This window comes from Parambassis ranga, chromosome 19 (genome assembly GCF_900634625.1).
Source record: "Parambassis ranga chromosome 19, fParRan2.1, whole genome shotgun sequence".
Taxonomy (NCBI): Eukaryota; Metazoa; Chordata; class Actinopteri; family Ambassidae; genus Parambassis; species Parambassis ranga.
The window spans coordinates 4,893,033-4,905,531 of NC_041039.1; the positions used below are offsets into that span (position 1 = coordinate 4,893,033).

At 42.8% G+C, this 12,499-nt stretch overlaps 2 protein-coding genes across 8 annotated transcripts; one reads left to right on the forward strand and one right to left on the reverse strand.

Moving 5' to 3' along the window:
• The first annotated feature begins 15 nt into the window (after positions 1-15).
• exoc7 (exocyst complex component 7) lies at positions 16-8,553 on the forward strand. 7 transcript variants are annotated; one of them, XM_028431241.1, is made up of 21 exons: positions 22-254; positions 377-442; positions 650-834; positions 912-1,017; positions 1,153-1,375; positions 2,131-2,298; positions 2,543-2,554; positions 3,974-4,066; positions 4,615-4,683; positions 4,891-5,036; positions 5,125-5,277; positions 5,356-5,454; positions 5,537-5,599; positions 5,816-5,882; positions 7,089-7,154; positions 7,230-7,350; positions 7,427-7,522; positions 7,595-7,658; positions 7,934-7,975; positions 8,050-8,183; positions 8,289-8,553. In XM_028431241.1, exons 1-21 carry the CDS (start codon positions 177-179, stop codon positions 8,389-8,391), a joined length of 2,154 nt encoding a protein of 717 aa, XP_028287042.1. In that variant the 5' UTR covers positions 22-176; the 3' UTR covers positions 8,392-8,553. The 7 variants fall into 7 exon arrangements, with proteins under 7 accessions (XP_028287041.1, XP_028287042.1, XP_028287036.1 ...); XM_028431240.1 differs by lacking the exon at positions 2,543-2,554 and having other exon boundaries at positions 16-254; XM_028431235.1 differs by lacking the exon at positions 4,615-4,683.
• Positions 8,554-10,263: 1,710 nt separating this feature from the next.
• Positions 10,264-11,890, reverse strand: LOC114452396 (galanin receptor type 2). Its single transcript, XM_028431689.1, has 2 exons — positions 11,550-11,890; positions 10,264-10,903 (listed from the first exon to the last, which is right to left on the reverse strand). The coding sequence occupies exons 1-2, from the start codon at positions 11,888-11,890 to the stop codon at positions 10,264-10,266; spliced, it is 981 nt and encodes a 326-aa protein (XP_028287490.1).
• Between the last annotated feature and the right edge of the window lie 609 nt (positions 11,891-12,499).

The window sequence follows — 12,499 nt, forward strand, 5'->3', positions numbered from 1 at the left end:
AACGTGTCCTGCGGTATTTTATGTTGAAATTGTAACAGGAAGTCCTTCGCAAACTTGCCTAGCATAATATCGATGCAGATAGCTATCCTTAGCAGTAGCTTTGTGGCGTTGCTGTTGTTTACATGATATAAACCGGTGATTTGTTGATATATTTTTCCGCTGGACACCAGCCTGTGATGGGAATTACCTCCAGGATGATTCCCAACGAGGACGCGTCTGCCAGGAAGCGGGAGATAGAGGAGAAACTGAAGCAGGTCAGACATGGCTAAGAGGAAGAAAGAATCCCAACGAGAAGTCACATATTTAGAATAACATTCAAAATGATATCTGCTGAAAAAAAACCGCAATATTTGAGTTCCCTTCGTTCATGTTACAGGAACAGGAGACGCTGTCATTCATCCGAGAGAACCTGGAAAAGAGTGATCAGCTGACCAAGGGCATGGTATGATGGACAGGACTCAACACATAAACGAAGTCCCAAAATCATTTAGTCCAGTCCTTTTATTTATACTCTATCAAGTGTTGATTTTCATATGATTCATGATATTTTTTTGCACAAAAATTGCTACAGAATGACATCTTTTGCCTATTCTGTGGTTAAAAAACGTAAAAATTATATATAAAAATGTGTCATCTCTCATCTTGTAAGGTCTCCATCTTGTCTTCGTTCGAGAGCCGCCTGATGCAGCTGGAGAACTCCATTATCCCGGTCCACAAGCAGACGGAGAACCTGCAGCGACTGCAGGAGAACGTGGACAAAACCCTGTCCTGCATGGATCATGTCATCAGCTACTACCACGTGGCCAAAGACACAGACAGGATCATCAGAGAGGGGTCAGGACAACCTCTATCTTTATCTTTAAAATGAATTTGAAGTAGTTTTATGTACTGTGTTGTATTTGTTGTTGCAGGCCTACAGGCAGACTGGATGAGTATCTTGCTTGCATTGCAAAGATACAAAAAGCTGTAGAATACTTTCAAGACAACAACCCGGATAGTCCTGAACTCAACACAGTGGTACAGTATCACACAACTTCACCACGTCTGTACACACTCGCAGAATGTTGATGTGATTGCACTTTCCCAAGAAAATGTATTTTCAGTGCTGTTTACTTTTGAAGCTTTTCACACAAAGCTGTTTTTTTCTAACAGAAAGCACGGTTTGATAAGGGGAAAGAGCTGCTGGAGGCTGAGTTCCGCAGCCTCTTGACCCGCTACAGTAAACCTGTCCCCCCAATCCTCATCCTGGATGCCATCACTGTGGACGAGGAGCTAGAGGTCCAAGAGGAGGTAGTTCTTGAACACTTGCCCGAGGCTGTGCTCCAGGACATCATCTGCATCGCCGGCTGGTTAGTGGAGTATGGACGGAACCAAGGTATGGCTGTGGTTAAACTGTTGTTTGTGTCTGATTAGTATTCAATGTTGATCCACCAAATTCCATGTTGATGGTTTCTTCACAAGAACTTTGACTTGATCATTTCAGAACATGAACTTTAAACATTCTTCTGTAAAAGGACTTGTGTGTTTGTTGTTGTCTTGCTGCACGTTGTTGAGCTCACAGACAGATGTCTGACATTTCCTTGTCAAATTTGCAATTCAATGATACTACCTCCACCATGCTTAACATGTGGTATATATACTGGAATGCAGGTCATTCCTTCTCCCAACATTAAGCTTCTCATTTAAGACAAATGATTCTATTCTGGTCTTATCTGTCCACTAAATATTTTCCCAGCAGCCCTCTGGTTTGTCCACATGATCTTTATCAAACTGCAGACCGACAGCAATGACTTTCTCCTTGCAGCTCTGACATGCACACCATGGTTGTTCAGTGTTCTCCTGATGGTGGATTCATCAATATTAACATCAGCCAATGAGAGAGAGAGAGAGGCCTTTAGCTGCTTACAGGTTACTCTGTGTTCCTTTGTAACCTTGCAGCCTGTTACATGACTGGTTTTTGGAGTGATCTTTGTTGATAGATCACTCCTGTGGAGGTAACAGTGGACTTGAATTTTCTCCATTTGTACACAGTCTGTCTGTCTGTGAATTTGTGGTGTCCAAACTCTTTAGATGGTTATGGTTAAAAAGTAAAATCCTACAGTAACCTTTTGATCACCTCTCTCCTGGCAGATTTCATGAATGTCTACTTCCAGATCAGATCCAGCCAGCTGGATCGCTCCATCAAAGGCCTGAAGGATCATTTTCGTAAGAACAGTGCTTCCTCGGGGATCCTCTACTCACCTGCTGTCCAAACCAAACGCAAGGACACGCCTACTAAAAAGGCTCCTAAGCGACCAGGTCAGCCACAGATCCTATTATTGCTCCTCTTTTGTCAATAATCCTACCCTGCTATATGAGCCCTCTTTTATAGATCTAACAAACAGCATAATAACAATGATGACTACATTACCATCCAGCCCCATTATCCTGACCTCTGTTAACGATTCTCCTCACTGAACCACTCCACACAGTGTCCCTGTGGTTTTTACAGTCTGCTCTAACCATCCTTTCCTCTTTCATAATCCCTCTGTTGTGATGACAGTCTACATCCCAGGTAAACAGAGAGCTTCACTGTGCTTGCTTGTGTCCATCGGATGCCACAATTTACAGCGTCAGTTTTTTTTTCTGTAGCACTATAATGTTTATCTGCAGAGATGGTTTCAGTGTAGAAGCGAAGCCTCCAGGTTCATGGTGGTGCGTGCTGCAGGAAGCAGGCTCTATTTTTACATTATTAATATTATTAACTTCAAATTTGTACCATACTTAAGTGAATTAAGGTGCAGGACCAAAACTGGACCTCTGTGTACTTGAAGACAAGCTGTAAGAAAGATTCAGGACGAAAGCCGGATGATTAATACAAATACATTAAATATGATTTGTGCTGTAATTATAGTGAAGTGAGCACGGTGTGCCTGTGCGGTAGCTTTCCTCTGCAGGACCCCAAACAACAGCAGCAAGGTGCTGATTCTTAAGTCATCAGTAACCTAAAGTTGACCACAGAAGACATAATGTGCCTGTTGTTATCCATTTTGTGCTTTTATTTACGTGATACATGCAGGCTGGCCCTTCCCATTTTCAAACGGCCTGCATGTTTATGCATGCATCCATTAACCATTGATACTATTAACATATATATATATATATATATATATATATATATATATATATATATATATATATATATATATATGTGTGTGTGTACTGTGGATTAGAGGCGTTTGTAGCTGATAAACAGTCAGTGTTTGAATTAGGAAAGCGCTTTACATTGAAATGAGTCAAACGTACAATCACAGCGATCAAAAAAAAAAGAAAGAAAAAACAAAACTATACAACCATGAGTGCTTTAGGAGCGGATAAGCTGTAGAAAGTAAAGTGACAGATGACTCAACTCATTATATTTATGATGTGATCACTAATTTTTGTTGGACAAAAGTGCAGATCTAATTGTATCATATTGTCGCTCTGTGTTTGCTGCATGTGTTTGCTAACATGCTAGCCATTTAAATGATATGTATGCGTGCTAATGCTCACTGACTGACTAACAAGCCAAGCGTTTTAATGCTGTGAATATTAATCCACTGTTTATTAGTAGTAGTAATAATAATAATGGATATGACTGTTAATTGTATTAATTTTGATGGCTGTTTATGACTGACCTAACCTGTTTATTCTCTTACATGATCCAGGCACTGTGCTTTTAAGCACATGTGCCCTGTAGCGCTGTAGTTTGTCTGTCACCCTAGTTGTCCCGTTGTATAGCTGTGGTGCTGGGCTGTGGTCCCCCCCCCCCCCCCCCCCCCCCCCCCACATACAAAGCTCTGCTGGCTGCCTCGGTGGTGGAGGGATGTGGTGTCTGTGTTTCATCACTCACTTCCTAGCTCTCTTCTTTTTCTTCTTCTGTTTCTTGGCTGTCTGTCCCCACCCCCTCCTCCTCTTCTTCTCCTGGACTCTGTCTCTGTGTTTATGGGACCAGGGACCATTCGCAAGGCTCAGAACCTTCTGAAACAGTACTCACAGCATGGGCTGGATGGGAAAAAGGGGGGCTCTAACCTCACTCCTTTGGAAGGTAAAGCACCTCAGTCTTGTCTTCGCTCTTTCTCGCTCCTAGCTGACAGTGTTCAGCCTTTTTAGGACACACAGAATCTCTCCTCAGTCACAACAGCTTTTAGATGCTTAATAAATAACCAATATATTATATCTGATAAATGTGGAAAAAAATATACACTTATGACATCCATCTAAGAACATTTTTCATCACTGAATAAATCTCCAGAATCAACCAGCTGTTCTGGAACATTGTAGAGCTATGAAAAGCTGTTTTGACCTTCCTCTTATTGCTTTTTTCTCACATAGTTTTAACATATTCACTGATTTAGTAATCAGTTGATGCACAAGACAAAGCCCTCTGGGTAGTTTCAGCCCTGCCCCTCCTGTCACTTGACTTTGGTGGTGCTTCCTTCCCTTGTACCCCCTTTCTGGTGCTGGTGCTGGTGGTGGTGGTGGTGGTCAGTACAGCTGCTCCAGGTTCAGGTTTGTCCAGCCCTTATGGTCTAGTCATGACCCCAGTGGTTTGACTAGTCCTGTCTTCCCTCGCTGCCCCACCCCACCCACCAGGTTACGATCACGACCTGCGGGTCAAACACCACTCTGACGCACTGACCGAGAAGCACGGTGCCGCTGCAGGTGAGTGAGGGGAACATCTGGGGAAAAGGAAGGAAAACAGACTCAGGGGTGTTTTTTTAAGTCACACCTGCTGCAGCTTTAGCACATTACCAATCACAACAGTCTCACCATGTTGACAAAAAAACATTAAATCCTTAATCTGATCACAGCTGCACCATTTAGATGTTATTGCTAATTGGCTGACTGGATCTATTGTTTACTTCCCAGGAAAGGATGACGTCCTGGACATCGAGATCGACTCCTACATCCATTGTATCAGTGCCTTTGTTAAGCTGGCTCAGAGCGAGTACACCCTGCTGACGGAAATCATCCCTGAGCACCACCAGAAGAAGACCTTTGACTCCCTCATCCAGGTCAAAGAAACAAACTATTGATATATATAATCATATGAGGTTTGGTTGGCTCACCAGACCAGTTCCTCATTCTGTCGTTCGTCCACAGGAGGCGCTAGACAACCTGATGCTGGAGGGAGACAATATTGTGTCAGCAGCTCGCAGGGCCATAATGCGCCATGACTACTCAGCCGTCCTCACCATCTTCCCCATTCTCAGACACCTGAAAATGAACAAGTCTGAGTTCGACTCCACGCTGCAGGTTGGAGACGTTCATTTTCTTCTTTTGAACAGTGAGAACACACTGCTTGATTTTACTGTGTATGTGTTTATTATGAAGGGAACCGCAGCGAGCACCAAGAACAAGCTGCCCACACTCATCACTTCCATGGAAACGATAGGAGCCAAAGCTCTGGAGGAGTTTGCGGACAGCATCAAGGCACAGAACTCTCATTTTAATTACAAATCACTGATCAATCCATCAGTCATTACTCACTGAGCTTTCTCTTGTCTCACCTCAGAATGATCCTGATAAAGAGTACAACATGCCCAAGGATGGAACAGTCCATGAACTGACCAGTAATGTAAGTGAACACTCCGTTAGCTCCGCGTTGTGTAACAGCCGTGGATTTATTTGCTCTCTCTTCACTTCAAACTCAACATCTTTCCAGAAGGACTGTGCTGTTTGTCCGTCTCCAGGTGGTCTCCTTGGAAACGGCTAACAGCGCAGAATGGAGCGCCTTTGTTTAATGAATAAGCCAAGCTGCTGCTTACCTTGACCTCTGTCCTCTCATCTGCAGGCTATCCTGTTCTTGCAGCAGCTGCTGGACTTCCACGAGACAGCCGGAGCCATGCTGGCCTCACAAGGTACAGTCGCAACACCACAGGCAGTTAGCTCCTGTAAGCATAGCCCTCCTGCTGCTCCGCTAGGTGCTGTGGTACCTCTCAAATGTCTGTGGTCTAAAGGGAGGTTCCAGGGTCATGAGTAGAATATTTTAATGAAGGAATGGATGAACAAGTGCACTGTACTCACTTTATTAAGTATAGCGATTGTGGCACAAGGTTAAACTTGTTTCTTTTGCCCCTTTCACATGGAGACTGTGAATAATAAAGCCAAGATTTTTTGATTTTACCTTTGTTTGTTCACAAACTATAAACAAAGGTAGCATAGGCACATCTAAATGTGCACAATGAAAAACCTGCACTAACATACAGAATTGATAGAACCGATCTGACTAGTGTAACAATACCTTTATTTGCATTTTGGCTGATACCCAATACCATTTCCTTTGCAAATATTGAACTTGTTGGCATGAAATTGGCTTTCTCTATGTTGTGTTTCAAGGTTACCTGCATGCTGCTCGTGCATGACGTAGCCCATGTTGCAAACATGGAATACATCATCCCCATTGTCTGACTTTAATATCAGACTGTTGCATCCCTATTCAGAAGCAGTAAAGCAAAAAAAGTGTCCCACAGCAGCATATTTGTGCATCATGCATCCAAATGAGAATAACAGATGAATAGAAAATGATCCAGATCTTATTGGTCAGACTTCCTTCCCATAAATCTGTTTGTATGTCACATTTTCTCTGATGTGTTTGCACCTTTAGCCCTGCATTTCCCTCTGTGCAGCTTTTTCTATCCTGTGACAGGGAGCTTCCAGCATGTGTTCAGAACCAGCATCTGTGTATAAACAGGATTTCTGACTTGTTTGACTGTGGATTTCCACGTTTTGCTTCCCTTTTTCACCTCTGCGATCATCTTCGCTGCCTGGCTGATGACTGTTTGCTTGCTCTGCTATTACTAATCTTCTCTAACCTTTTTGCACTTGTGCCTCTTTCTCTTTCTCTTCTCTTCTGCCTTGCCTTGGCCCTTTTAGTACTGGGGGACACTTACAATATACCTTTAGACCCCCGAGGTAAGCCAAAGACTGTGTTTAGGCCCCCTCTGATTGTTTTCTCTTTGTAAAGTTAAAAACCTAAGCTAATTTGATGGCTCAGCTATGATGTACAATGATTTGAAGTTATTGTAGCAGAATCCCTTGGTGTTAACAGTTTGTTTTGTTTCCAGAGACAAGCTCATCAGCGAGCAGCTACACCTCTGACTTCAACAAGCGACTTCTCAGTACCTACATATGTAAGTTCTGAAGCTGTACAGCACCAGATATGTACTTTTCACATAGACACTGATGGTAAGTCTGTGTTTTTTCAGGTAAGGTGTTGGGGAACTTGCAGCTGAACCTCCTCAGTAAATCCAAAGTTTATGAGGATTCAGCTCTGAGCGCCATTTTCCTGCACAACAACTACAACTACATCCTGAAGTCACTAGAAAAGTGAGCAGCATTTTCTCTTTTTGTTACGAGAAAACTGTAAAATCCGTGCTTCACCTGAACCTCTCATCTCCCACAGATCTGAGCTGATCCAGCTGGTGACGGTGACGCAGAAGAAAGCGGAGAGCTCATACAAAGAGCTGATAGAGCAGCAGATTGAGATGTACCAGCGCAGGTAAACGAATACAATGTCAAACTCGGGCTTTATGTCTTCAATTTTGATGCGATGTGCGTCTTTCTCCTGCAGCTGGTTGAAAGTCACAGAGCACCTGACAGACCGGAACATGCCCGTCTTTCAAGCCGGCACCAAGGTCAGGAAATATACCTCACCAAAGTGTCAGCTTCAGTGTCTCTGTGTGATATTTCACAAGATGAATCTCTTATTCAGATCGTTTCCAACGGCAACCAAAACCTCACAGAGATTGACCTTCACTTTAGTGATTAGTAGAAATTAGATGGAAGTGTGTGAACTCTGAGGAGTTTCTATTTTTTTTAAAAGACATTAGTTATTAGCAAAACAAAAACCCAGTGTTTACATACCTCTTCCATATGGTTGTTTCTGTAACTGAATCTCATTTTCCTCCAGCTGAAAGATAAAGAGCGACAAGTGATTAAAGATAAATTCAAGGTGAGGCTGGACTTAAAATCAAATTTACTGAATGTGATATGAGGAGCCACACTCACCTTCATCCCTCTCCTCAGGGCTTTAATGATGGTCTGGAGGAGCTGTGTAAGATCCAGAAAGGTTGGGCCATCCCAGACAAAGAGCAGCGGGACTCCATCCGGCGGGTTCAGAAGAAAGTGGTGTCTGATGCTTACAGAGCCTTCCTGCAGCGGTGAGACCAGTCAAAGATACACATGTAAAATGTGGACATAATGGACAATGTATGTCAGAAATATACACTTATAGATGTGCTAAAACCTTTTTGATATTCTTCCAGATGTGCCAACATTTCCTTTACCAAAAACCCTGAGAAGTATCACAAGTATCGACCAGAGGAAGTGGAGGAGATGATTGAAAAGCTGTTCGACACGTCTGCCTAAGCTTACACTTTGATTGGACTCCTCTTCCTTCACCTCCTCACTGCCTTCACCCGCATTGCATCAAACAAAATGTTTTGTACAAAGACGTGAATATGATGTATTTATGTAATTTGGCTGCTTCGTTGTAGCATCTCAGATAATAAACCCTTAATCTCAACCCAAGTTCTGATTTGCTTTTTGACAGCATTTTACACTACAGCACGGCACTGATGAGCTGAACATTGATTTTCACTCACTTTAGGTAGATGTCAGGGAGTGAGCACATCATGAGCGCTGGAAGCTTGAGATCGTATGCATTCTAATAAGCACTTAAGGGTTTCTTATAAGAGAAACACTCCAATGCCGCTCAGATGTGCACTCTAAGAGGTAGCATATAATGAGAGGACATCTAAAGATGTTCATCAGTGGGAGACATTGTTGAAACAGGAGTGTACTGCAGCATTTATTTTACCCCTTTTTGGGGCAAAATAAATTTTTGTCCCTTTAAATGTTTAACCTATTGCATTAATAATCTATATACACCTGCCATCAGCCCCACCTGGCCATCAACAGGCTGTAAACTTGTTTACAGTGTACTAAACCTCGTACAACTAGATAGCATCATGATGCAATTCCACCCAACAGAAAGATGTACAAAGATCAACATCTTTATTTCCGTACATTGACATACGATTGACAATGGCAGAGGCAATAGAGATTGAAATTCTTTTATTTGTCATTTTTATGCAGCACATCAAAAGGACATCATGTTTCACATGACCACTAGCCAGTAATTTAGTGCAAAAACAATATTAAGCTAATAAATAAAAACACAGGTAGACTTACATGTCACTAAAATAGGATAAAAAATAGTTAACATGAAAAAAAATATGAAAATCCATACTTGATTGCTGTGGGAAAGCAAAAAACAACTAAGTGGTCCTTGATGTGATGCTTGTGTATCTCCTCTCGGGTTGCAAGAGCATGAATATGCCCTGAGAGGGATGATCCTTTATGATGCTGTTTGCTCTGTGCACTCTGTGTTGAGGCACCAATGAAGGTGCCAGAAGGAGATGTTGTACATGAAAGCATTCTCAGTGGTGCCTTTGTTATAGAAGCTATAATGGCTGGGAAGGGAAAGTGTGCCTCCTTCAGCCTGATGTTGTCACTGGAAGTCAGCTTATCCGTGAGATGAACCCTTCAGGAGCTTGTTTACCATAACAGTCTGAGATATTTATACAAGATGCTGAATTAGTCACACAGTACACATACATATTCAGACATGCAGAAGTGAAAATCTGTCTGCTTACCTAACGTTCTGACAGTTTCCATTTGTTTTTTAGTCTAGCACCACCCACAGACATTTACTATCGAACCCCCTCATGGAGACTCAGAGCTTCCTTAGCAGTCTGTCCTGCACTATTACCTGGTTTACTTTATCATAAATGTAAAGGACACAAAAGTGGTAAAATACATTCTATCCATCCATCCATCCATCCATCCATCTTCAAACTGCTTATCCAGGGTGCGGGGGCAGCAGTCTAAGTGGAGACTTCCCTCTCACCGGACACTTCTTCCAGCTCTTCGGTGGTATCCCAACATATGTTAATTTTACCAACAAACAAAACAGTGCAATGTCAGCTGTTTGAACAAGTCCATTTTGGCACTCACCAAACATTATAATTACAGCAACGTCAGACAATACAAAATAATGTATCTACAATATGTGAAACAGTCTCTATGAATAACCTGAGAAATGCATGAGCATGCTCTGTTTTAGTGGTTAAAAATGTCATGAGCCCAGCAGCAGCAGCACGGGGTTTTGTTGGTGGTCATATGGCGCAAACACTTCCTGGTTTTGTTTATCTGGCTCTTCCTGTGAGACTTGTGTCTCTAGTTGGACATCTCCACGCTGCTACCTGTGTTGACCGCCTGAACCACGTGCACCTTGTTGACCTCCTTCCTCTTTTGCAAGCAGCTGAACACATTCCTGAAACCTTTGCGGAAATGCTTAGAGACAAGAGCGTAGACGATAGGGTTGAGGCAGGAGTTGGTGTAAGCCCCCAGGTGGGAGAGGATGCGGAGGACGTAGGTGGCGTGGTTAAGTGGGAAGCTTCCAAACCACATGCACAGGATGACCAGGTGATGGGGAAGCCAGCAGAGGCAGAAGAGAGCAGCTACGATAATGATCAACTTGGTGACTTTCTTTTTGGAGCGCCTTGACTCGGACATGTCCTTCACAGGGTCCACGCTGGTCCACAGGTATCGGATGGTTCGAGCATAGGTGAGGCTGAGCACCAGGACGGGGATGAGGTAGCCTAAGAAGAAGGTGCAGACGTCCATTATGATGCGAGGTTTGGACTCCCAGACAGGAATGCATACCACAGTGCCATCCAGGTCCATCTGAGCGAAGTAGCTGAGGTACGGAGCAGAGAAAAGCAGGGCCAGTGCCCAAACCAGGCCGATGGATGTGAGGGCGTTCTTTGGCGTCCTCATCTCTCTGGAGCGGAGTGGGTAGCAGATGGCTAGATATCTGTGAGAGCAAAGGAAAGAACAGAATTGAGATGTTCAGAAAAATATTTGAGTTTTAATGCACGTACAAATACAAATAAATAAACTATTGCATATTTACATTCAAAAACCTCCACATGTTCATGTCAAAAATGAGTGTCCCTCTCTTCTAAACCTTGACTGTAACCTGTGAGATTTAAAGCACTTTAAATAATAAATCTGAACATTATCATTCTCTTCTCATTGGGGGAAAATCATTTACAGCAGGAAGATTCTAATCACACAGATCTGTCCATAAAATCTAGCTCTTGGGTGTGTTGGGAACATACAAGGATGCAAAGTGGGCATGACTGTAATGAGGTGATGTAGTGCAGTGTAAGTTTTCAATTGTATTTGTTTATGCCAACATTATGCCCCCCGCCCTATATAGCAGAGCAACAGAAGGTGATCTTGGGAGCGACCAACCACCAGCTTTAGATTTATTCTAAATTATCTAAATTTATTCTTCTGAAAAGTGTCGTTGAAAACTGTAAAATGTGGCAAAATGTAACCAAGTGTTATTTTTGGTGTGCTCACTTGCGCACCAGAGAGCTATCTTTCAATATATAGTAATAAATCAAATTCATAATTTCAGTTTTGTGTCACAGTATTATAGAATTGAGACTCACCTGTCCAGGGAAACAGCTGTCAGGGTGAAGATGCTGGCGTACATGGTTAGGAAAATGATGAAGTGCACGACCTTGCACACCACCGGACCGAACACCCACTCATCCATAGTGTAGATGGTCGCTTGAAAGGGCACGCAGAACACAATGAAGCACAAGTCCGCTATTCCCAGGTTAAAGATGAACAGGTTTGTGGTTTTGGTGTTCATCTGTCCGTTCCGAAACAAAACCGCGAGTACCAGAGAGTTCCCCACGGTGCCGAGCAGGAAAATCAGAGAAAAGCCCAAAGAAATGACCACCTGCTCCGTTTTCCACACGGAGAAGTTGAGCGAAGACAGATTCATCTTTAAGTCATATGCATTCATTGTTCATTCCGATCTGATTTATGGTTCAGCATCGTTTACGCACCTCCTGGAGACGCGCGCCTCGTTTGTGGCGCATCAAGACGAAGCGCACCAGGCGACAGATACGGATACATCATTAGGACACACACACACACACACACACCCTGGAACAAACTTTTACATCCTGTCTGTGCCAAACCGTGACACTTTCATGATTTACAGTCAATTATAATATTTAACCTTCTCAACATGCTGATATATTTAAAATATATTTTGGGCTTGTCTTTTGGTCCTTCCAAGTTACATCATTGCGAGGTCAGACATGGGTCCTTTCTAGTAGGCTGTTCCATATGCTCACAATGTCACGTGTATCTGTCTGAAAACTTATGAACACACCTTTGTTTCTCAAAGATCGATAATATAACATTAATGATGAAGGCTACAGTGTGATCCAATCATCATTAAAGTAACAAAAGATCCGAGAAAAAAAAACAATTTAATGATGAAAGTAAAACAAAAAAGGAATAAATGAGCACATTACGGGTTATAACGTGACAGTGTGACAATTCACGCCTGTGAAATGCAAAGTGGATCATGTCGTCTTTAGTC